The following is a 26,439-nucleotide window of genomic DNA, read 5'->3' as shown; positions in this document are numbered from 1 at the left end:
TTTAAATAGGAAAAATATCGAAACTCTTTCAAAGATAGGAATACCAGTGTTTTTGTGACCTTGTGGGGACATTTTGATGTCCCCATGAGGAAACAAGCTTATAAATCAAACAGAATGATGTTTCTTGAAAATGTGAAGTAGTAGAAGTGTTTCTGTGATGGTTGGGTTTAGGGAATAGGGTAGGTAAGGGGAATAGAATATACAGTCTGTAAGGTATAAAATGCATTACGTCTATGGAATGTCCCCACAAAACATGGAAACCAGTGTGTGTGTGTGTGTGTGTGTGTGTGTGTGTGTGTGTGTGTGTGTGTGTGTGTGTGTGTGTGTGTGTGTGTGTGTGTGTGTGTGTGTTGGGCTTTACTCAAACAGTGCACATCCAGTATAAAGAATGCATAAAACCCAACCTTCGATTGTCACCTATTCACTGCCCAAGGGTGCTCCTTGCATTGCCTTTGTCTTTTGCTTTTATGCTGTTGTTTCTTTTCTAGTTTCTACAAGCCATATTAACCAAAGCTTGTTTTCACACACACATACGGCTGTAAGAGAATGAAGGAGTAGTAAGCTTTTGAATGTCTAATGGATTTTTCAGAAGGGGGAATGTTTTACAGATAAATCAATAGTGCTTATCCTGAAAGCAGTGTGCAAGGTATATATCGCATATTGTATATATTTATAAATAATATTTTAAAAACACACATACAGTAAAAGGAAAATTATGTTTGCACAAACAATATACAAAGACCCAGGTGGGATTTTGGAGGGTTCATCTGTTGGAGCCTCTTGTGTGCTTAGTGAGAAGGTTTCACACTCCAGCACACACACACACACACACACACACACACCCACACACACACACACACACACACACACACACACACACACACACACACACACACACACACATTCTGGTTTCCATGTTTTGTGGGGACATTCCATAGACGTAATGCATTTTATACCGTACAAACTGTATATTCTATTCCCCTTACCTACACCATTCCCTAACCACAACCATCACAGAAACCCTTCTACTACTTCACATTTTCAATAAACATCATTTTGTTTGATTTATAAGCTTGTTTCCTCATGGGGACGTCAAAATGTCCCCACAAGGTCACAAAAACACTGGTATTCCTATCTTTGTGGGGACAATTGGTCCCCACAACGTGATAATTACCAGGTACACACACACACACACACACACACACACACACACGCACGCATAAATCTGTGTACAGTGCTGTCAAGTTTAAAATGAAGTTATGTGCTTGAAAGTTCAGCAGTAGCGAGATAAAACCCAAGTCAGTCAGTAAAGCTTAGGAAACCGCATGCCAGTTTAGAAAAAAGGAAAAAAGTTTGTTGAAAAAGGGGAAACAGAATAAGAACTTCTGCCTTTCTGCTAATGTGGTTGATAGGCTGTCCTTAGATATCCTAAAAACCCTTAACATTTCAGAATTAGCACATGCTATTGGAATACATATTAGACATACATCCAATTCGCAAGTTCGGTTAAAATGGGGATTAAAGAAATGTAAGTTCTTATTTAGCAAATAAATCTTCTGGAATGCTTGCAAGCAGCAATATTACAAGTAATGTCAACCCACAGAGAACCAGACTTTATTTGATGTTATCAATACCCTTGAGTTTGGCATTAATAAAAAAGATTATGAATAGCCGGGTTTACTTCACAAAAGTGTTTTGGTTTATTAGCTGCTGTCCTTGGTCCTGAATGTCTACCCGGACTCACATGACACATGTTTCAGTGTCAAAGCAAACAAAGTAAATAGTTTCTAAAGCAACACCCACAGAGGCAATAAAACCACAGTTCAATATGGGTCACATGTCAAGGACAAACTCACAATGAACCCTGGAGCTTATCTAAACAAATTTTGAATCCTGATAGCTGGTTCAGGTGTTACAGCTAAGCTCGTCTGTGTATTTGAAAACACTAGATAAAAAGCACAGAATAAAAACTGGAGCACTATTAAATTACAGGTCGCTCTTGCTGTGGCAAAAGCTTCAGATTCCATATACAGTGACATGGGGCACCATAGTGACCTCATCACACAGAACCAAAGAGCTTATAAACAATCACTACAATAATAAATTAGATAATAATAACCATACAATATCACCCAACTAATACAGAAAGGATAAAGACTTGGTGCTGTGAGGTAACCATGACCAGTCATAAATTTAAAATGTAAAAAGCAAAATAGGATGGCAATATACTGTCTTCTAGGAGAGAGGATTGCAAGAACGTAAATGCATTTCTTTTGAGGCTGGTTTTTATGCACAAATCTTACAGCCACACACATTTAATTCGATAAACAAGCAAACTGAAAAAAGAACAAAGGAGGAGTAATACAAATGCAAAAACATGCAAATGCACAAACAAATGTCAATAATAGATATGGAACAACATCCACACATTTCCAAAGGATTTACGGGGTAAGGAAGAGTTTGCCACTAAGCTCCAAGAAAATGAACCTCTTGTTCATCCAGTTGACTAAATAAATATACACAAACCCAAAACTTATAGATAGCATAGATGTTACCTGTCTAATGAAAAAGCAATCTAAGTATTAAACAAATAAAAATGCTGAGCATCTATAAAGTATATTCCACTTTTATGTGGTTTGTCTGTCAGCACTTCATTAAATATGCCAGGTATAAGCATCATTCAGTTGACATGGGATGTAAACAGTCTGCTTTGACGTGTACTCAAGGGAATATTCTGAGTGGTTTCATCTTATACACAAGAGCTGACTTTTCCACTATTTAATCCTCTTATATGCACATCCATACGCTCATACGAACACTTCCAACGTCATTTTCTTTATTTTAACTGATTATTTTCTTCAAAGGGGACTTTTTTAGGATGTCAAATAAGTCTTTTGTCTCCCCAGAGTATGTACGTAAAGTTTTAGCTCAAAATAGCCCATAGATAATTTATTATAGCATGTTAAAATTGCCACTTAGTGGGTGATTCTCACGAAACCATTGAAACACCACGGCACTAATGATTTTAGCTTTAAAATGTGTAATAAAGTAACATTAAAAAGCATCAGAATTAACACAATACTGTGTTCTACCTGGCACAATGTGTGATTTCAACATAAGAATTTATAATTGGAAATTTTATCTCATTTTCTGCTGAAATTCTCATTACCGCAATGTGTCCGGCTGTGGTTGAACATGCGTTATGTTGTAATTTAATCAAATTAACACAAAAATATTAAGAAAAAAAAATAAATGGATGTTTTGCTAGACTACTTTAGATGACAGAAAAAATATTTACTGAATATTCATGTATAATAATAATGAAGAAAAATTAGGAAAATTATGTGTCCATGCCTGATGTTCTCACCCTCCGCAACATTTTTTGAGAACAATTTAAGCACACATACAGAATTTTAATAAAGTTTGATTTTGAGTGACCAAGCACATGGACCAGTTACTTCAAGATGGCTACCCGGTAAGATCATTTTTTTACAGTTAATTTGAAATATTGTCTTGTCAGAATGCTTACACGACATTTTGATTATCATTACCGCAACAGATGCTTATTAAATGTTAATTTAATTAATAGAAGCATAGCACTTTGATTTTAAATGCATGTGCAGAATCTCCAAATTACGTTCTTTCAGGTTTGTCATGTCATTTTGAAAATATGTCAGTGTTGATGTTTTCTGACTGTTGCGGTAATGAGATTTTTTAGGACAAATTTTTAAAATTATGTTACAAAAAGTGTTAAATGATAAGTAAAAGTTTTTAAATTAATGTTCCCATTTACTCCAAACTTTGTTTTTCAATGTCTGGTGGGAAAAAAAGTAAATTTAAGCAATTTTTACATTTTCATGCTTGACATTTTTAAAACCAAGTTTTCGTGAGAATCACCCTAGTACTGTAGGTGTGAGCAAAAATGTGCCGTGCTTAGGTGTGTCCTTTAAAATGCAAATAAGCTGATATCTGTATTAAATGGCAGTGCTGTGGTTGGACAGTGCAGATCAAGGAACGATATTATCCCCTTCTGACATCACAAGGGGAGCCAAATTTCAATGACCTATATTTTTACATGTTTGCAGAGAATGGTTTACCAAAACCAAGTTACTGGTTTGACTTTTGCACATTTTTTATGTTGAAAGAAGCACTGGGCACCCAATTATACCAATTAAAGGTACAGTGTGTAAATTTTAGCAGCATCTAGCGGTGAGGTTGCGAATTGCAACCAACGGCTTAGTCCACTGCTCATCCCTTGCTTTAGAGAAGCTATGGAAGCTGCCACCAGACAAACACGTCATCGTCGGAGACAACTTACTAAAAAAATTGTCCATTAAGGGGTTCTGTAGAAAAATGGCGGCACAAAATGGCGACTTCCATGTAAGGGGACCCTCATTGTATGTAGATAAAAAGGTCTCGTTCTAATGTAATAAACACATAACAGTTCTTTATAAAAGGTCTTTATACACCACTGATAATATAGTTTTGTATATGATTTTGCATTTCTGTCAAGAGATCCTTTTAAAAATTACACACTGCACCTTTAAACATGGAAAAGTCATATTTTCATGATCTGTCCCCTTTAAATTGCCCTGTTTTGTAATTTTCATAAAAACTGATATCTTTGAAACATATGAAATATGAAACATTTTGTGCAAAAAGTTAGATTAAAGGAAAAGCCAATAGGTAATTCCAGTCAAAATCTGTATTATTATAAGTAAGGCAATATCCAAAAAATAAATAACTGTATCTGCTCTGTCACAACCAATTTTTCGAAACTCAGAGCTTATCAGTTGGTTAACAGCTGTACTCGAGTTTAACTGTATTACACAATTCCTCTATCCAGATTGACCTGCAATACATTACATGTGGCATTTACTGTAAATTGCAAGAAGTCTCATTTTCATTCGCCATAAACAGTGGCACACCATTCTGACTCTGTTGGAATTAAGTCACAAAACTGCTTTTACATTTAGGAAATGATAATCAAAAGCTGTTACTAATTCCACTAAAACCAACCCTAAAACCAAGACGTTTTCAACCCCTGCTAGAACAGTCAAGCCATGATAAGCACACAAGCACGACACATACACACTGAGTACTTGCCGAGTTAAACACACAGGCAGTAAGAGAGAGAAACAACAGAGAAACATATTTTTATTTGAAGGACATCTGTTAAAAAACGTGTTACAAAAGGGCCTTAAGCTGACAAGTTGAAGTGGGAAAAAAATTGAAATGGTGATATTATGGGAAATGGGATTATGTGTCTGATGGAGCCAGAGAGAGTGAGAGAGAGAGAGAGTGACAGAAAGTGAGTCATTTTAATAGCCTGCACTAAAACTGTTAAGGATTTAGACTCAAATAATACATCTGCATTAAAATAATAATTAAAAATGTAAAATATTCACCATGTTTATCAAGGGATGAAACCGATTGTAAAAAACAAATGAATTAAACTCAATCTAAACGCAAATTATTTGGCATAAATGGAACCTGATTAGTCATTTTTGTCCTGGAACGTAGCCATGCTACAACTCAATGTTTTTTATTGATCACCCACAATCAAGACAATGAACTGGTGAACTGGTCCATACAACACATTTTTATCTTAAAGGATTAGTCCATTTCCTAAAAAAAAAAATCCAGATATTTACTCACCACCATGTCATCCAAAATGCCGACGTCCCTCCTTGCTCAGTCGAGAAGAAACCACGTTTATCGAGGAAAACATTCCAGGATTTCTCTCATTTTAATAGACTTTAATGGACACCAACACGTAACAGCTCCAATGCAGTCCAAATTTGCAGTCTCAACAGAGTTTCAAAGGACTCAAAACGATCCCAAACGAGGCATAAGGGTCCTACATATAGCGAAACGATTGTCATTTTTGACAAGAAAAATAAAAAACCTGCACCCCCAAACCAGAACTTCTCGTACATGTCCGGTCCTGTGAAGCGCCAGCGAGACCCCACGCAATACGTCATCACGTCAAGAAGTCACGGAGGACGTATGCGAAACTACGCCCCAGTGTTTACAAGTGCGGAGAAAGAGGACTGTTCCGACGTTGTTGTGTGTCGAATGATACTAATTAATGTTTTTGAGTCCGTTTATTGTTTGAAATGGTCCGGAAATATAAGTTTTCTATATGTAACACGTGACCTTTCCACAGCATTACGCAATTATGTGAGATCACGCTGGTGAGTCACTCACAGGACCGGAGATAGACGAGAAGCTGTGGTCCAAAAGTGCATACAATCTAAAAAAACAAACGGTGCTATATAGAACCAAAACTGTTGCCTTGAATCGCAATCATAGAAGAACCGCTTTCAGTGCCATATAGCACCGGTGAAGCACCAGTGAAGCACCTGTGTAGAACCATATAGGTGCCATATAGAACCACTATAGCACCAAATATGGTTCTACATAGCACTATATGGCTCCACACAGGCGCTTCACTGGTGCTTCACCGGTGCCACATGGCACCAAAAACGGCTCCTCCATGATCACGAGCAAAGAACCACTTTTGGTGCTATATAGCACCGTTTGTTTTTAGAGTGTATTTTTTATTTTTCTTGTCAAAAATGACAATCGTTTTGCTAGATATGACCTGTATGCCTTGTTTGTGATCGCTCAGAGTCCTTTGAAACTCTGTTGAAACTGCAATTTTAAACTGCATTAAAACTGTTAAGTATTGGGGTCCATTAAAGTCCATCAAAATGAGAAAAATCCATGAATGTCTTCCTCAAAAAACACAATTTCCTCTCGACCGAACAAAGAAAGACATCAACACCCCGGATGACACGGTGGTGAGCAAATTATCTGGATTTTTTTTTTTTTTAAGAAAATGGACTAATCCTTTAAGCTACTGTCTGACACAGATTTTCCTGAGTGCCAGCTGAACCATTTTGTGTGGTTACATATGGTACGTATCACACCATTATAATCAAACCAGAACACCAATCAGTGATTTGTCACTCAATAGACTATTGATGGAAATTGTGCTCTATACTGGATAGTGATTAGAATCTTCAAAGTCACTGCTTGTTAAAAAGCAAAGAGTGACTTCTCTTAGTCTCTATAGACGGTTTCATCATACATTAACAGTAGCGCAGTGTAGTTTTCGATAAGCTTAGCTATGATTTGAACTAAGATATCTACTTGTTATTTATTTTGCTTGATACCAGAAATAAAATCCTCTAAAAGGGCCATTTGTTTATGTTGTTACTGCTGAAACGGTCTATAATAGGTATTTGGAAAGAGAACAGAACACCTGATTGGCATTTACACAAGGACACCGGTATACAGCATTGCCGTGATGACAGAACACACGTGGTGTTAAATAAATATGACACAGTATGCCAGTGACTGTTACAACAGATATTCAGTGCCTCTAATTGATTGCAGCTCGAGTGTCTTTGACAATTAAGAGAAAAAGCCAATGAGAGGTTGCAGGAAAAGACCCATGGTTCCAAGCACACACACCAGCACAAAGACCCAAAGGAAGATGCGGTCAATCACCATGGCAACATACTTCCAATCATCCTCCACCTAAGAGAGAAAGAGCACACAATAAACAGAAGAAAGAGGAGAGGGGAAAGGTTAATAAGTGAAGAATAAAAAGGTCAGATGTAACAAGAAAGAAAATAAGAGAAAGAAAAAAAATGTGATGACCTGAAATCAAGGTAAATGAAGGGGAAAATGACGAATACAGATGAGCTTTCCAGAAAGCGTTGCGCTAACTACGTTGGGAGAATCTAAATTAAGGCTGTGCTACAAAAAGTGGAGCTATACAAAACATTCTCTCTTCACATATTTGGATACATTACAATGCTAATGTGATTTGGTAGCAAGGCTCTGAGACACACAGTAAAGATGAAAGATGAAATGGTGAGACTTTCCATATCAAAGTAGGATGCCTCCGCTGAGGGATCTGAAGCACTTATTGTCAGTGAAGCACTCAAACGCTTCTACTGAGTGAAGCTGAGTTCTTCCTGTAAGCTGCACAAGCTTGCAGTCTGTGATGCATGACCTGACTTGTGAGGACATTAGTCAACTATCTACAGTATAAGCATGGCATGATGGTGGAATCTGAGAAGGTATTTGAGGTTTTCAGCATTCTCATTTTAAAGGAAAACACCACCATTTTTTTATATTTTACTATGTTCTTACCTCAACTTAGACAAATTAATACATACCCATCTTTATTTAATGCGTGCACTTAATCTTTGTACAGTGTGTCGTGAATGTGTTAGCATTTAGCCTAGCCCCATTCATTCATTAGGATCCAAACAGGAATGAATTTAGAAGCCACCAAACACTTCCATGTTTTCCCTATTTAAAGACTATTACATGAGTAGTTACTCGAGTAAGTAGGGTGGCACAAAACAAACGTGGCGATATTTTAAGCGAATAAAATTGAGAACTATATTGTATGCTGGAAGAGCACTTAGTTTGCAGCACTTCGACCTTGGGCGCAGTGATATTGACGGAAGTTTGAGTGAGAGGGGGAGTAGTCAGGAGTGATGATGTTACTGCCCGCCCAGGTCAAAGTGCTGCAAACTAAGTGGTCTTCCGTCATACAATATAGTTCTCATTTTTATTTGCTTAAAAATCGCCACATTTTATTTTGTGCCACCATACTAACTTGTGTAACTACTCATGTAACAGTCTTTAAATAGGGAAAACATGGAAGTGTTTGGTGACTTCTAAATTCAATCCTGTTTGGATCCTATGGGATGAATGGGGCTAGGCTAAATTCTAACACATTCACGACGCGCTGAACAAAGACTAAGTGTAAGCATTGAAAAAAGATAGGTATGTATTAATTCGTTAATAAAAGTTGAGGTAAGAACATAGTAAAATATTGAAAAACGGTGGTGTTTTACTTTAACTGTCCATTAATAAATAAGCATATCAAACAAATGTGTATAAAACCCTTTCAAACAGTGCCCATAAATGAGCCATTCGATGAGTTGTGTGTGTGTGTGCTCTTTCAGGCCGTTACACACCCCTGCTGTAAAATTGCTAAAACCTCTACAATCCAGTGAGAGAGTCCATTTTACAGCCTCACAGGAATTACAATTAGACCCTTTTAGTCTATCAGAGTCCAAATGGGCACCACCAATTTAGTTAAGACGATTAATGAAACTGTAAAATATTTTGTTTATTTTTACAGTTAATACATTTTTTTCACTCATAAAATATGATGTAACAAAAATGTAACTATATGAATAACAATGTGACTTAAGATAATAAAAAACTTGTGATTTATGTGAAAATTGCAATTTAATGTTTTCTACATTAAATCTACATAACGTAAAGAACATTCTGTGAACATATATTGATATCTTTAACATTGACTGAGTAAGGCCATGTCATAGATTGAAATTAACTACTGAAATCAAACATTGGTGAGCTTTCTAATATCATAATTAAATTATAAGGAACATTAGTTACATTCATAGTTATATGTAATTATAGTTAAATATAAATCTGTGGTGACAATCATACAACACGTTGACAAAGAACCTATATCCAAGCCTCATTAAGCCAGGAAACCCAAAATGATGGATCTCTCATGGCCTTTAGCCATCTCGAGTGCCTAACTCCCATGCTGTGTCGATCGCTGGTTCGTGTCCCGATCGGAGTGGGTTCAAGTAGGACTGGTAACAATAATGGAGAACAAATATCCACAGAAACCCCTTTCAACAGTGCCCATTGAGCAGCCATGCCATGAGATAAATGTGCATACATCTCTCCGATTATGATGGCTAAGAGCCTCCACAATCCAGATGGTGCTGAACCACAAGCCAGATCAAACAAGCCAATGCTATTCTAAAGGCCAAAATAACCAGTTGCTTATCTGTCGTTCAACTGGCAGAGCATTGTGTTAGCAGAGCAAAGGTTTTGGATTTGTAACCCAGAGAGCACACATACTGATTACATGTATAGCTTGACTGCATGTATGTTGCACTGAATATAAATTCCAGTCAGATGTGTAAATGCAGTCAGGCATATGTGTGCAATGTACACATTTGAAAGGAAAGCACCACTGAATGCTTCCTGACACAAAAGAAAAGTGTCCTTGATCTAACAGTTCTTGTTAGAATATGCAAAATGCCATATTCTCTGATGACAGTATTCAAATAAACACTTCTCATAGAGGAGGCTTTGACTCTCTTAACTTCAGAAACATCATTTCATTGCAATTGCATTTCAAGTGGGTTATGCAGCAGCTTCGTGCGCCATGTGAAAAACTCTTCAGACCCTCTGAGAACTCAAGAGACATTAGCTGTGTTTACATGGTTTAAATGTTCAATCTTCCATGTAAACACCTCAATCAGAATAAATGAGCCAAACCGAATAAAAATCTAATCGGGTTCAGAGGGGTGGTTTACACGTTTTGTAATCCACTCAAAAGTACATCTAAAAACTTGATCGGATTGATAACTGAAACTGGGACACTCTGTGCATGTGCAATCTTATTCTTCTTTTTAATGGCGGTTGCAAACCCTCTAAAAGGTGCATTTCCGCCACCTACTAGACTGGGGTGTGGAGCATATGCGCATGTGCACTGATGTAGATTTGGCGTAATTAAGTATGATGCAAATCTTTTTGAGACATGGATCGGATCATTTTACAAATCAGCAAAAACGGGGTGGGAAAAATCTAATAAAGAATAAAGAAATTACAAACATGTATAAAAAAGAGCAAAGTTACATATTAAGAAAGGTCTAAAAGTAGTGTTAGGTAAAGAAATCGAATCAAATTAATCATAACATTGTCTTTTTTGTATAAATTAAATAAAATTATTATTATATTTTTGAGATACAGAAGTGATTTTCTCTTTGTCTTGGGTTGTTCGATTAACATTAATGACACAGACATTAAGTAGGTTAATGTTACTGTTTCTTTAAGACCAAATAAGCACAGACTGGTTTTTGACTCTAATCTATACACGCACTTAAGACATAAACAAATGTTTTTATTAGAAAAAGAATACTGTGATCATTTTGTTTGTATGTGCCCTGTCAAGAACAGAAAGATTTCATGTTCACTAGCTTTTTGAAATGCGTCTCTCCGTGTGTGCACTTTTGAGTGCACTTAAACGCGCATGCACACGCACACACACACACACAGATGGAGGGCGAATTCCAAACGGCGCTTCAGGAAGGAGATGCAGCATAAACACATAAAAAACATCATGTTGTTTTTTATTGCTCTATTCGGCAAATGTATGATAATGGACTACAGTATGAGACACAGTAGCGCAACTCTCTCTCAAGTTTATACATCAAGAGTTCTGATCTTTAAAGGGATGATCACATCTGATTGGACCTAAAACAGACACATTCAACCGCATGTGCATCTGTGCGTACAGAAAACTGCTCACTTTTGCGCCTTTTGCAGTTAAATTGTTTAAAATCACTTGAATGATAACATTTGGAAGCCTTTGAAACATATGCAAATGCTACATTTTCCCTATTTAAATTTGCGTTTTAATACGCAAATCGCATGCATACGGATCACGGATCAACTGCGATCCGTCACAGCACTACAAAGAACACAAGCTTGTTCTGTTCAAGCAAATCACATGAAGTGACTGTCTTGTCGTTCTTAAGTTTTCCTAATCTTCTTCCAATACGACACAGCATTGTCCGGTCAGTCCATGATTTATACTCTAATCCACAAACGCGTGTGTTTGGACTCAAAAACATGTATATATTGAAACTGCACGAAACTATTTGTGCAATGGGCGCATGTCAAATGATCAAATCTTATTTGAAGCTTGTGCCATATAAACACACACATCAATCCTATAACATTATTAACGCTATGATAGAATTTATCAGAATGATTTTAAAAGGTATCCATGTAAACGCAGCTAGAGATATTAGTCACTCAAGGCCAATTCAATGACTTTTCACAAACGTCATTGTTTATTCTTTTCTATCATCTTCTATCCGTAATTGAGCCCTTTTTATCTATGAACTAATTCAAAATCGCAATTTACACATTTGCGATATCTTGCCTGGATTTTTGCAATTTATTGTATGCTGGTTTCTCTCAGTCTTCTATTTCTCACCTTCAGTTAGGACAGAATGTCGCCGCTAAACTCTTAACAGGGAAGTGCAAATTATGAGCATGCTTCAGCCATTTTGTGCTCACTGCACTGGCTCACAATCAAATATAGGATTGATTGAAGCACTTAATATCCTAGCTTCCCGGTATTTGACTGAACTCTTGTTGCCATATACTCCCTCAAGAACCCGACGAGCTGGATGGCGCCTTGCATGGCTGACACCGCCGTTGGTGTATGAATGAGTGAGTGAATAGGTAAATGTGAGGCAAATTGTAAAGCACTTTGGATGGCCATAGGTCTATGAAAGCGCTATATAAATGCAGTCCATGTACCATTTACCATAAAATCTTGGATTACTTAGGGCGCGCTCAAATTATCCCAACCAAACCGCATCCGAGCGGGGCAGAGGTGGGATCGGGTGCACTTCACTTAAAAAAAACACAGACTTAACATTATAGTGGGCTCCAGTGTTAAGAAAGGGGTTTATTTCCTGTTTTCTTAAAAACAATAACATCCTAACGACGAAAGCGTGCCCGGGCTCAGATCGGTCAAAGTACAGTGTGAGTGCATGATTCTGGGGAAGTAGTGAGGGGGGACAATCGCGCTTGGGCATGATTCGGTTGGGTATAGTCTTGTGTGTTTTTTTGCTGCTTTTTTTGGCCAATGCCCGGCCACGAGGCCGTTTGACTGACATGTCAAACAACCAATCACAGATCGTTTCATCTAGCGTCACGTTTCGGAGTGTGGAGAGTCCCCACAATAACGAACCGGTTGTCAACAAGACAGTCTTGAAATAACCAGCCGCAACCAAATAGCATTTAAATAAACATCATTAATCACCATAGAACAACGGTGTGCACTTTATCAACAGGCATTCCAATGAGACGCTCCCGGGTAAACATCTGTTTGAAACATTTCGCTCCACTTTTTTAACACCTACAAGCAATTCGGGAGAACCAAACGCCAGCTGCGATCTTTTTGACTCCACTAACTGCCTCAAGCAAAACTTTTGGATGTCTTTTAGAGAGTCTACATCAGGAACTTTTATATTTTTGAGAATGCAAAGTTTAGCTGATAATGATAACTGCTCATTATTAGCCACGTAAACACAACTGATTCTCTTCCTCGTACGAACGTCAGAGCTTTGTTTCCCGGGGGACTGAAAATAATCACGATACTTGTGTCTCTCGGAATTCTGGTTTATTTCAACAAATCAGAAGACGACTTTGACCTTCCCACAGGGTTTCCAGTTAAGTGTACAATACACATCAGATGTTTAGCCAACATTCTGTGGGCATGACGTCTGAGTCTGAGACTAGGTTAGGTATAATATGAGTCCCCAGCAGGTCTAGGTTCAAGTATCGTGGTGATCATGCCTTTGCCATTTTTGCCATCTATTTCCATTTTTAAAACAAGACTTAAAACACACTTTCCTGTCTGGCTTTTAATGTTCCTTAATTTTTTTCTTTTTTATCTCTGACTTTTTGCAGATTTCCTGTTTATGTGTTTTGTATAAGGCTGTTTTATAGGATCCATATATATTAATTTATCTCTTTACATAAACCTAATCTTGTTCAAACAGGGCTCATGACAATCATTGTGTTGTCGCTTTTTATCAGAACAAGATGATGTCTTACTTTAGAGCTGACATGAAAGACCACCAGCAATTCTAGATAATTGCTGTGCATTGCAGCCTGCACCACAATTGCACAAAGCTCCCCATTCCAGTTATGACGTGTTTGTCATCACCATTGACAAGAGACAATCCTGCCCATCTTGACTCCCTGTATGTGATGAATGAGATGCCGGGAGGCATTATGAATTGACAATGTCAATCCCTGTGAGCTTGCCAGGGTATACACATACAGCTGGACAAAATCGAACACATACCGACAGGAAAAAAAATTGAATTTTGGCAGCATGCTTACTGTATGTATAAATGCAATTGTCTATGGGTTTTACTGACTGTACTGAAATTCTTTACCTCTTTTGCTTTGTTGCGGCTCCTCATGTTTTCAGCGATGTACTTTACACTCTCAATAGCCTGTTTGATCTCTGGTGACACCACGGAAAAAGCCACAACTGTGTTAATGGCCTGCGGGCTCAACTGACGGCTCACTTTCCCACAATCCCCCTCGGGTGCCTCTTTCATTGGGTGACATGGACATCCTCCTTTCTTTCCCTCTATTGCAGCTTTTCCCTCTCCAAACTCCAAAGAGTTCATCGCTCCCTGTTGGGATCCACTATTTTTCCTCTTCTTTCCATCTTTTCCTGTTCCACTCCCAGTTGTGCCCCCACTTTCTAGTCCTCCTTTTCCAGAAAACTCTGATAGGTCAAGAGGCCGGCGCATAAACATTATACGTGGTAAAGCATGAAGGAAGACGGATCGGACCCAGACGGGCATGGTGTGAGTCATTGGGGTGCGATAGTGGACGTTTAGCACAAAGACGGTGATGACGATAGAGAGAGTAACGAAAATCATGGTGAAGAGAAGGTACTCGCCAATCAAAGGGATCACAAGCGAGGTCGATGGAATGGTTTCCGTAATGACAAGGAGAAACACAGTAAGAGACAGCAGCACAGATATGCACAACGTCACTTTCTCGCCACAGTCTGATGGAAGGTAGAAGACGAGCACGGTCAGGAATGAGATGAGGAGGCAGGGGATGATAAGGTTAATGGTGTAGAAAAGGGGCAATCTGCGAATGTAGAAGCTGTAGGTTATGTCTGGGTAGATCTCCTCGCAGCAGTTGTACTTGATGTCATGTTTATAACCAGGTGCATCTATGATCTCCCACTCTCCACTCTCCCAGAAGTCTTTCAGGTTGACCTTTGAGCCAATGAGCACCAGGTCAATCTTGGCCTTGTCGTAAGTCCAGGAACCGAACTTCATAGAGCAGTTCTGATAGTCAAACGGGAAGTATGTGATATCCATAGGGCAGGATGATTTAAAGATTGCCGGAGGGACCCAAGTGATGGTTCCATCAAACTTCAAAAGGGCTTTTGTTTTGTCTTCCACTAAGAAATCTCCAACAGCACTGTGTCAGAAAAAGGTGCATGTGTGGATGTTATGACCTGTGATGCATTCATAAATTCTATTTATTTATTTTCATATCTGAAATTCATAGGTTGTGTCCGAAAACTTTAAATTGCTGCCTTCTGCGGCAGCATTTCAAGGCAGGAAGGCATCAAGGCATGTCCGAATCCAATGTTAGGTTTACTTCCTGACTCCTGAGGTCTTGTCCCACAATTCTATGCGTGTGCGCTCATGGGGAATGTAATTGGTCGAGCCTGGTCGAGTTCGAAAAAATAAAATGGCGGCCAAGAATGTGGCTGGAGCACAAATTTAGTGTAAATAAATGTATTTTCACTTTTTACACCTTTTAATTGCATTTCTAGCAAGAAATTTGTATTTTTGTTTTTAAATATGTGATTAGTTATCACAAAGGCGCTCTCTGTTTATAATTAAAACACGCTGCCTTTGAAGTGTGTCCGAAAGCATTTCTCTTAGCTGCCTTCATGCCTCCGAAGTCACAGCTGCCTACGTTTTCGGACGCAGCCATAGTTGAAGGTTAAGTCTTGACTCACTTGTTGTAAAGTACAATGTCTGGCCTCCAGATTTTATTTGATGGGACTCTGATGAACTCAATTCCATCGAATTCTGGTGGTGACCACTTCAGCTTGTAATCATTCCATATCTACAACAAAATTACAACAATTACACCAACTCATATCATCATATACAATTTTAAACTATTTAAAAATAATGCAATATCTATTCATTTTTGATCTAGCCGTTACTACACATGCTCCAGCAACCCCCTTTCTTTCTTTCTTTTTTCTTTCAAACCAACAACTGGGGCCCTATCTTGCACCCAGCGCAATTGACTTTGTCAGTGACGCATGTATCATTTCATATTTTGCACCGGCGCACAGCGGGTTTTTCCCTCCACAGACGCACGTCGGCAAACTAGGGAATGAACTTGCCCTCCCTGGGCAGTTCAGCGCAAAAAAGGAGGCGTGCTCCACAGATCCACAGATTTCTTTTTTTTGTTTAAGTAACTCTTTTGCTATCTTTTTGTTTTTTATTTAACATAACATTTTTCTTACATCATTTCCAGTTTCCACCTACTCCATTCTGCTTTATCAACTGTCCTGCTGTATGTATTTGCTTTACACATTTTCTTGTTATGTCCAAGGACATAAATAGAATGAGATGTGTCAACTGTTCACAAGTACTGTACACATGCACAAAGTCTCTGTGCTGCATACTCACATGTCGTAGCCATAAATTGGTCTCCATGATCTGATTGACTTCATCCTGTAGAGAGGAAGAGATTAGGACAATCACAGAAACAGAGAGAGAAAATCAGAGAGGAACACAAACATCCTTAGTCTGAATGGAGCATGTTCTAACAATAAAATCAATACTGTTTTTGTCTGAAGACAAAATGATATTCGAATTGTGCCTTGGAGTTAAAAAATATGGAGTGGATTAAAGTCCTATATCAAAAATCTCATCAGTTATTATCAGCTTGTTTCTAATTTATCAAAGTATATTCAACAACTATATAAACAGATTTTCTATTGAGACTATAAGTATAATCTATAATCCTGAATTCTGTTCTCTAGAGTGGTGGGTTATGGTTTGTTAATCTCTCAGGTGAAGAATGAATAAAGGTGAGGTGATAATAACGCTTCCCTTGGTAAAGTGGAAACTTAATCCGAGAGTTTAAAAAAGAGAAGTGCTGATTCGTATGACGTCCAGGAAAACATAAGAGTCTGCTTGGCTTCCTGCAAAGGCTTTTAACTCTAATTGCTCTTTGTGACCACAATAAATGAATCAAAACCTCAAACAAACAACAACAGCATAGAATGTTCGGTAACACTTTCTGTGAAGCCTGTTTTTAACATGTACTTCTGTATATTAATGCAAGTATAATTTTATAATATGTATATATACACTGAAAAAAATGATTCCTTCAATTAACTCAATTAATTTTTTAAGGTAAGTGGTTGCAATACATTTTTTTAAAGCTACATTCAAACAAAAAAATTAGAAAAATAAAATAAAAAACTTTTGTTTAAATATAGCTAACATAAACTGATTGCAACCACTTACTTAAAAAAATTGAGTAAATTGAATGGATGCATTTTTTCAGTGTACCCGTATATATTATCTGATAAATAATCGTAACAATGGTGAATGTGACTGTGCTGGCAAACAAAGTGGGAATGTGCAAATTTTCAAAAATAAGTTATTTATATTTTGACCTTCTATATTAAATTAAAAAAATCAAGTTAAAGATTTTTGAAGGTTAAAAAAAATTTATTTACCGCATCCATATCTTAAAATCACTAGTAAAACCAATAGGTTTGGCAGTTGGCACACACAAAGTCAAAATCTACGTGAATTCTTGTCAAAACTGATAATTTAAAAACCGTAATTCTGTGTGTATGTATATCGTGGTTGCGTGTGTGCGCGCTTCGGATCTGTCAGTCAGCGTGAGAAATATTGTTTTCGAGTCTTAATAACTCTTTTAACATCAATCATGTCACAGACTTTATCTCTCTTAATAACTATTTTAACATCAAGCAAGTCTTGCACTTTATTTTTAATTCCTGCTTGTTTTAAAACCGAAACCAAAATTTCAGACACACATGTGTATGGACACACATCTTTGTATTAGATTAAGCATGTATGACAGTACACCTCTTAAAAAAATATAAAATATATAATTTAGATGTTTAATGACTATTTAAAGCATTGAGCTACTAATTTTTATGAAAACCTCAATTTCAACCAAAATCAACATTTATACTTTCTTTTGCCTGTAGCTGCAGAGTGCAGACAGTGTGCATTCCGACTGAATTTGCCAGCTCAGGGCACATATATTATAATATCTACCTATTTGTGGTTATAACCTTCAAGAGTATGACAATTTATAACACATGATGAATGTAGTTACCATTGGCTTTTATAACAAGTGTATAGGTGGAGTTTAACTTACTTTATGTTAGAAATCATCATACTTACAACGTTAAAAGCATATTATAATATATTGTAACTGATGTCACAATTATTTATGAGATGATACTAAAAGTTTTTTTATAAGGCATTATGTCTGCATTACAATGCATTAAGAATGCACTATAAATATGGGCTTCATAGAAAGTGTTACAAACTTTTTCTCATCAGACACAACCAGCAAAGCTATTTTTCTTTTTCCATTTTAACAAAATTTGATCGCTACAATGCTGTAAGCAATTTTGGAATGGATTATAATGCAGAAAATGTCCCTATAACAGATATCAAAGTAACAAAGTAATCAGAACACTTTATGCCTATCAATAATTTTGTGTGTTAAACACAATTTGTGGACAAAATCAGGTCATGTGTTTCTGAGGTATTGCTTTATCTTACCACTTTAACAAGCTGCGAGATGGAGACCTCAAATTCCACAGTGACAGGATCGGAAACATTTTCCACCGGCCGAATGAACTGGTTATACCTTCTGAATAAGCGACGAAACAGCCTGTCTTCTCCCTTAGATGAGAAACAATCTACACAAACACACACAGACAAAGACAGATGGAGTATAGTTGGCATAGAAATCTATTTTGGTATGCACTGGGAGAGACCCAGGCTTCATCCATTATACACTGGATGCCCAAGTAAGAACTGTAAAGTGACAGAGGCACATGCAAGCATATTACATGTGTAAAGGCTATAAGCAATACTGGCATTATTAGTGTTATTATTCTCTTTTAGTCTTCATTTTAATTATAATAAAGTAAAGTTATATTTTAAAATAAATAAAGTATTTTGAGCGTTTGTTTCTTTAAGAATGTGAGTGTACTCTATTGCTTTTAGCAAGTTCCTCAGGGTAAGTGCAAATGTCCTGCCAGGCACTGTAAGTGCACAAAGCATAGCTTTTAAGGTTAGAGGTCATCATCAACTATTACCAAGGAGACCAGATGTAGCCAAGTGTAAAATGGAGCCACTTTAAAATGATGCACTAAAGAACATTAAGGCAAGAAGTCAAGAGCAAGTGCATGGCTACAAACTATTATAAAAGGCACATACTGCAATATATATTTCTATGCATTCCTTTTAACATCATCTAATTGTTGTGTTAATGTAAAAACTTTCAGAAATACCAAGATTTTTTTAAGTCTTATACATCAGCTTTAACATTTATTTATTTAGCAGATAATTTGCTCCATAGCAACCTACATATTAGAAGCAAAGAAAGACCTGTGCAGTTATGTCATATGTTATGTATTATATAGTAACCTCCTAAGACCCAATTTTGGTTTGTCTTTTTTTTAGATTCCTACAAGCTATTTTGGGGTTAGGAAGAACCAATAAATATAATAACCAAATATTTTTTTCTTTGAACATGAAAGATCTGTCAGTGCACATCTGAGACAGCTCAAATGTCTATTAGTCTTGGACTAGGATTAAGCCTTGTCTGTGAAACTAGGGGTATATGTTAACTATTAAAAGAACAATATGTAGGATTGTGGCCAAAACTGGCACTGCAATCTCACAACTGGTGGCCAATACACAACATTACAACATAAACATCAGTTGAGGGCTGCAGCTCCAGTTTTTAAATGACAATATGCTGGCCGGACCACTGTTGTGAGTGATATAAGTATTTGAAATGTAAATGATTTCTTAATGTCTAGTGACATATCAGGGCCATTTTATGATTAATTGATATAAATTTCTTACGTACTGTTCCTTTAATGCTGCACTTTCCCAATAACCATTAGACATAACAAGAATAAGAGTGTATAGATCCACAGCTCTAGCTTTCATTTCAAAGTTTTGTAAACCTTTGCAGTAATATCTACTGTAAAAGAGAGCAAGCCTTACAATTAGTACGTTAAACTGCTGTAAACTGGAAACACTGGTGGTTTCAGTGTTTCATGTCCCATGTGTGCATGTCCAGTGTTTTAATTTTCCTTTCTAATTGCTTCCACTAGTTAACTCTCCAATGGCCTCTCCTCTTAATAAGGTTAGCCAAGGATACCAAGGCCCTCCTTCCAGTAATTAAATGGACTTCACTCTCTTTGAAATACAGATACAAAGCACAGTATTTAAGTTGAGTTACTTTCGAAACCCCATCAAGCTTAAGATAACCCTTTTAAATTAAAGTGGCATGGCATCCACACGGACCATAAAGCTTTAAGGCCATGGCCCTGATGAAAAAATTCTCTTCCGCAACTACAATTTTTTTAACAAAGTGCAGCGTCCTTGGTAACTTCTAATAATGCAGAGATTGTATTATCAGACAGTGTGATGAATATTTAAAATATAACTAGTCTGTTTTCCTACATTCTTGCTAAATACTTATCAAGGTGAGTGCCATGTTCAATTAAAATATCAGTGGTTAGAGAATATTTGAAGAGTTTGGTTCCAAAACGTGATAAACGCCATTTTTGAAAAAAAAAATGAGTTACTGCCAAAATCAGTATTATATCAGGTCAGTAAATTCTTAATTTTATACAAAATCCAATGTCTGCCGTGTTATTCTGTCATCTTTTCTCCCTTTTTCCCCAAAATGCGATAAACGCCACTGCAATAAATCCGCTCCAGAAATTACAGCGCACCATTCCACGCAATGTAAACAAACAATGGCGATGCGTTGGGTACACGGAATCCTAGTTTTCCTCATCTACTTTGTACTTCGTGATCAACAAACAAAACAAAATAATACTTTAATTGCATTGATAAACCTGTGATGGTTTTCTGTGACGGAAAAGAAACGTAAGCCATCAACATCTAATAATTTACGCGAGAGGCACTCGGGTGCTTGTTCTCCCGACAGCATCAAGCTTCTCATGCTAACACATTAACCCCAGGGGATCTTATAAAAAACTTTAGATTATTTTACTCAAATTCAACGAAAATCGAGCAGGACCAAAACATTTTACAGCTGATCGCAGTGAAAAATGCTAAGCGATGACGTCAAGTATAACCGCAGCAATGACAGTGTTCTTAATATGACAAAGTAATTGTTTTGGTTAATGCCATTAATGTTTATTTTTTTAAGTAGTGTGTGCAACTGTTTAACTAAATGAATGACAAATGGCAAAGATGAATGCACATTTGTACATTGATTAAATAGATTGTCATGACTGTCATGGATTTATTGCATTTTGTGGAAAAAAAGAATACGATTTTATAATAAATCTTTGAAAATCAAGTTATGGATTTGAATTTTTTATGTTTTTACAGAAAATAGTGGTTCTCATCTTGTCACTTTCTTGGTATAGAAAACACGTTTTTACCGAAATTTGTCAAAATGGATTCATTGCGTTTTGGAACCAAACTCTTCATTTACAAAATCTCCCAAAACATTACTTTTATTTTTCCACTCCTGAACCATTTGCCTAATTGCAGGGAAAACGTCAGTGAGCATGATGACAACTGAGGCTGAAACTGAGGGTTTGATCAAAAATAGCTGCAGCTCTTAGGTTGAAATTACAGTTCATAATGGTTAAGCCCAACACATTTGACTTGGTCCAATAGATTCAGCACTGAAGCCCATTAAAATTGCAATTACATTATTAAAAAGTTGTGGAATTTATTCCCTCTTTACCAAAATTAGTTTCCTAGAAATAAAAACGTTGAGATTATGTGTGTACTTAGTGCACACTTCATCATCTATTAGAGACTTTATACAGTGGGGCCTTTTTGTTGTCTCCTACACATGGAGTTATTAAATGCGTAAGGCACGTGCAACAAAAATAAATCAACCTCTACAAATCAGCTTTGAGGGTTTGGTTAAAAGCACCAGCACCGTGAAATGTTATTAAAAATATATTAACAGGGCATGAAAATGAAATAAAATCCTATCCTGCCTCTTGCTAAACATTTCCAAAAGATGCTTGTAGATCAATAAAATCCTCTGCAGTGAGGCAATGATAATGAACGCGAATCAATTCTATGGAATATGTTATTTTAAAGCCATATGACTTCTATACACATGCCCTTGTCTAGAACCAATAAGATTGAGAAAGTGTCAACTCCTCTATGCTCTCGCTCAACGTGAGAGGGACACTAAGAGCGTTTCTCCGTCAGTGGAGGAAAAGCATTACAGATACAATCAGACAGGTGAGCTGTTTCAGTTGCCCAGAGAATTCAGCCTGCAGCAGCACACAAACACATCTGTTCCCCACAGCAGACTGTGTGTGTATGAGATATTTTCAGGGCATGCGTCATCATGCATGTCGTGTATGTGTGTGTAAGTTCTATCTTGAACAAAGAGTACAGAGGACATGCGGGTATGCATCTCTGTGTGTGACCAATGTCACAAACGCTGGAAGCAGTAACATTCGGCCACCTGGAAGACGCCAAATTTCCAGCCTTGCCAACTGATTTGTAAGCAGGGAATTTTCTGATGGTCTCAAGGGAAACTTGGGGCAATCATCTTGTATCATGATTTCATCTTCTGCCAAATCCTCCTGCATATGAATTGGAGCATTACTTCATATCACACTGGAACATATGAAATTGAACAACTGCTTGGGCTCCCAGAACCTTGACACATTTTATAGTCAGCCTGAGGAAGGCATAGGAAATAGAGGTAGCAAATCCGGGATAAGAAGAAAAGAGGAAAAGAATAGGTAGCACACTGAAGCGTATTTACACACATGCCGAATAAGGTGAATAAAGTTCAGTTTCTTGTTTTTTCTTCTTCTTGTCTTTTGGGGCAGAGAGGTTTACCTCCTACTACTTCTTTCTCTCTGCTGGAATTTCATTGATTTCTCTCCACAACACAGATGTGAAGAAGTAAAAAGAGCACTTGAGCGGATAAGAGTGCAATTCAATGTTTCTCTGCAGAGATCTGAGAAACTGCTCGATCTAACATCAGTGGTTATCCTTACACAAGGGAATTTTTTGTTTTGTGCACGTCACATTTTAATACGTGATATGGACCAAACATGCCAGTATCTTACAATTAAATGTTACTGTCTTACAATAGAACTTATACATTTGTGACTCTAGAAATCTAGGCTAATGTATCATAATCTAATTATGAGATTAAGAGCATCAAAGTTTGATTTCACTGACTGATTTTAATCTTTGACATGGTCTTAAACAATATTTAAATTATCAAGATTATATTTTCACAGAATGTTCTTCGGATAATGTAGGATGATTTTATGTAGAACAGCAAATCTTTAAAAAAGACTGGGTCAAATTTTTGTATAAAAAAATAAGAGTTTTATACCTACACATTGCCTTTGGCTTACTTTACAACCCTATATGGTTCAGTGGACAGATAACAAAATTTTGTGAACATTTTTTATTGATGTTGTGTCGAAATCTGATTTAAAGGGACACTTTTTTGAAAAATACTAATTTTCCGGCTCCCCTAGAGTTAAACATTTGATTTTTACCATTTTGGAATCCATTTAGCTGATCTCTGGGTCTGGCGCTACCACTTTTAGCATAGCTTAGCATAATCCATTGAATCTGATTAGACCATTAGCATTGCGCTTAAAATAGTCCCCTGCCATTAAAAGTTACTAAGGGGACTATTTTCGGCTGCTGCGTAATATCATTGTGCCTCCTGCAGCCATGTTACAGCCGCAAAGTCCTTGATTATCACGCCAGAATGAGAGTATAGTCCCAACCATATCTGCCTACAAAATTGCAACTTTTAATTTTCTGTCGGTCTTAGTACACAATGTCACTACAGAAGAGTCAAGTTTTAAATAGGAAATATCCAGGTTATTTTTAGCGCAATGCTAAAGGTCTAACCAGATTCAATGGATTATGCTAAGCTATGCTAAAAGTGGTACCACCAGACCCGGAGATCAGCTGAATGGATTCCAAAAAGGTAAAAATCAAATGTTTAACTCTAGGGGAGCTGGAAAATGAGCATATTTTCAAAAGTGGAGTGTCCCTTTAAGTTGAAGATTGTGCTATTAAATGAATTATGCTAACGAAGGGATTGTTCACTGAATATTTCACAACCAAAAATGTCTCATCTGGATAGATATATGTTTTGTATCCACCCCCTATATTTCTTCTCTTTAGTTCATACACTAGGTTTATGATCATTCAGCATTTGGGGATTGTTGCAGGCAAGAATAGCAGACTGCTGAAATGGAACACAAGTTTACCACGAGGCAGTTCTTCTTTTCTAATACTCTAATACTGTGCGCTCATGATGGAAGAAAAGAATTAAAGTATAGGAAGAATCAACAGAAGAATGCCCACTTGTGTCCTACTGTAGGATAAAAAAAATTTAAGTCCCCATCTGTGTGTGACTCACTAGTGACTCTGATGCACTTGATTGAAATAGCTTTAATTTATTATTTAACTGCATCACTCTAAAAAATGCTGGGTTATTTTCAACCGCGCTGGGTCAAAAAGGTTCAAATTATCCCAGAAAATGTTTATATTTGACCCAATCAGTTAAAAAAAGTATTTTGGGTTGAAACAACCAAGCATGGGATATATTACAACCCAGCGGGCCTTTTTTGACCTAAAGAAAATGAAAATAATCGAGCATTTTTTTAGGGGGACACTTTATACAAAGTGACTTAAAGGGACACTTCACTTTTTTTGAAAAAATGCTCATTTTCCAGCTTCCCTGGAGTTAAACAATTCATTTTTACAATTTTTGAATCCATTCAGCCGATCTCCGGATCTGGCGGTACCACTTTTAACTTAGCATAATCCATTGAATCTGATTAGACCATTAGCATCGCGCTCAAAAATGACCAAAACGTTTCAATATTTTTCCTATTTAAAACTTGACTCTTCTACAGTACATCGTGTAGTACTAAGACCGACGGAAAATTAAAAGTTGCGATTTTCTAGGCCTATATGGCTAGGAACTGTACTCTCATTCCAGCGTAATAATCAAGGACTTTGCTGCCGTACCATCACTGAAGCAGGCGCAATGATATAACGCAGTGCTCGAAAATAGTCCCCTGCTATTGAAAGTTGCAAGTAAAGGTAATTCTCAAAGTGCATACTATTTTTCCTAAATGCACCATGTCTCAAAGTCCATACTATTTGTCCTAAATGCACCATGTCTCAAAGTGCAAACTATTTGTTCTAAATTAGAATTAGTACAGTATGTCCCATATTATGTTTAAATTATTTGTTTTAAAGTGGATGATCTCTTCTGTACTATTTCCGGTCAAATTTTGTGGTGCAGACTCCAATAGCACAACTCACTGAGAGGGAGGAGTTTAGTGACGCTATTGAATTCATTTTTTTTATTATATATTAACAAACCTGAAAAATAATAAATAAAGAAAAGCTAGAATAAACGGAGTTGTATTTTGATCTACAGTACATAGGCTAATTTTAGGGCAAAGTATAAATATGCAAACAAAAGGTATAGGATGCAGCACATGTTTATCAGAGATATGCCAACAAGCTGCAATAAGTTGGTAAACTTTGCGTTCTTGCCAAAATGAAATGTTCATGTAGGTCAAATGACTGCTGAAATATTTCAACAGTATGACGCAAAAGCGTAATTTTGACGCACCCGCATTACGAAAACGTCACAGGGATAACCTAAGTCACTTTCGGTCGTTTAAAGTCCTTTTAGACCAATTAAACACATTTTTGATGTTGCTTTAAATGGTGTCTCCAAAGCAAAACGAATACAGTGTACACAAGCCAAAATCTCGCACTCATGGGAAAATATAATGTAACCACGCAAAAATATGCGTGTGCACGTGCATAAATAACTATTAAAACAATTAGGCAATTAGAACTGGCAATAACATACATTTCGTTGGATTTACAAAATAAAATGAGTCCAACTTACACATTAAACACTATTTAAATGTACGAACACGTTAAGATTATATTTTTGCACTACCAACCACGCAGTCAAATGCCCTTAAATAAACTTTGACAGCTTCGTGTGAGTAAAAAGGAATAAAATACATTTCATTTCGAAGGGCACGAGAGACACAAGACAGGTAAATGAAAGTTACTGCAATGACTGACTTACCTTGCGTTACTATGACAATAACAAAAAGAGTGAAAGTGACTCTGCCAGCAGAATGCATCGAGCGTCGCAGTGTAAGGAGTTCGTCTCCCCCGGAAAAGGTACAAATTCCTGAAAGAGTTAAGAAAAATCGTGAAGAGCTTGTTTGTGGATCCCGGTTGTGAGTTGTGCTTCAGCAAACGGAGAGGCGCGCGTGGTAGAGTTGACTTTGTCCCTCCCCCTGGGCTCGTGCATCCTTCCCAACACGCGCGTCTTGAGTGTCATAAACACACAATTGCCAACCATATAGGTCGTTTTCGTTCATAATACGCTAATGTACTCTGCTACACACCAACCTTAGCACTTCACATTAGGCTA

The 26,439-nt window shown here is 37.1% G+C and overlaps 1 protein-coding gene across 1 annotated transcript; it reads right to left on the bottom strand.

Moving 5' to 3' along the window:
- Positions 1-7,362: 7,362 nt before the first annotated feature.
- Positions 7,363-26,329, bottom strand: chrna6 (cholinergic receptor, nicotinic, alpha 6). The gene is made up of 6 exons (XM_055205482.2): positions 26,086-26,329; positions 18,507-18,646; positions 16,359-16,403; positions 15,671-15,780; positions 14,067-15,120; positions 7,363-7,548 (listed from the first exon to the last, which is right to left on the bottom strand). The coding sequence occupies exons 1-6, from the start codon at positions 26,141-26,143 to the stop codon at positions 7,423-7,425; spliced, it is 1,533 nt and encodes a 510-aa protein (XP_055061457.1). The 5' UTR covers positions 26,144-26,329; the 3' UTR covers positions 7,363-7,422.
- Positions 26,330-26,439: the final 110 nt, after the last annotated feature.

The sequence above is a fragment of the Misgurnus anguillicaudatus genome, chromosome 3 (assembly GCF_027580225.2).
Source record: "Misgurnus anguillicaudatus chromosome 3, ASM2758022v2, whole genome shotgun sequence".
NCBI lineage: Eukaryota > Metazoa > Chordata > Actinopteri > Cypriniformes > Cobitidae > Misgurnus > Misgurnus anguillicaudatus.
This window is presented reverse-complemented; position numbering and strand designations above follow the sequence as displayed.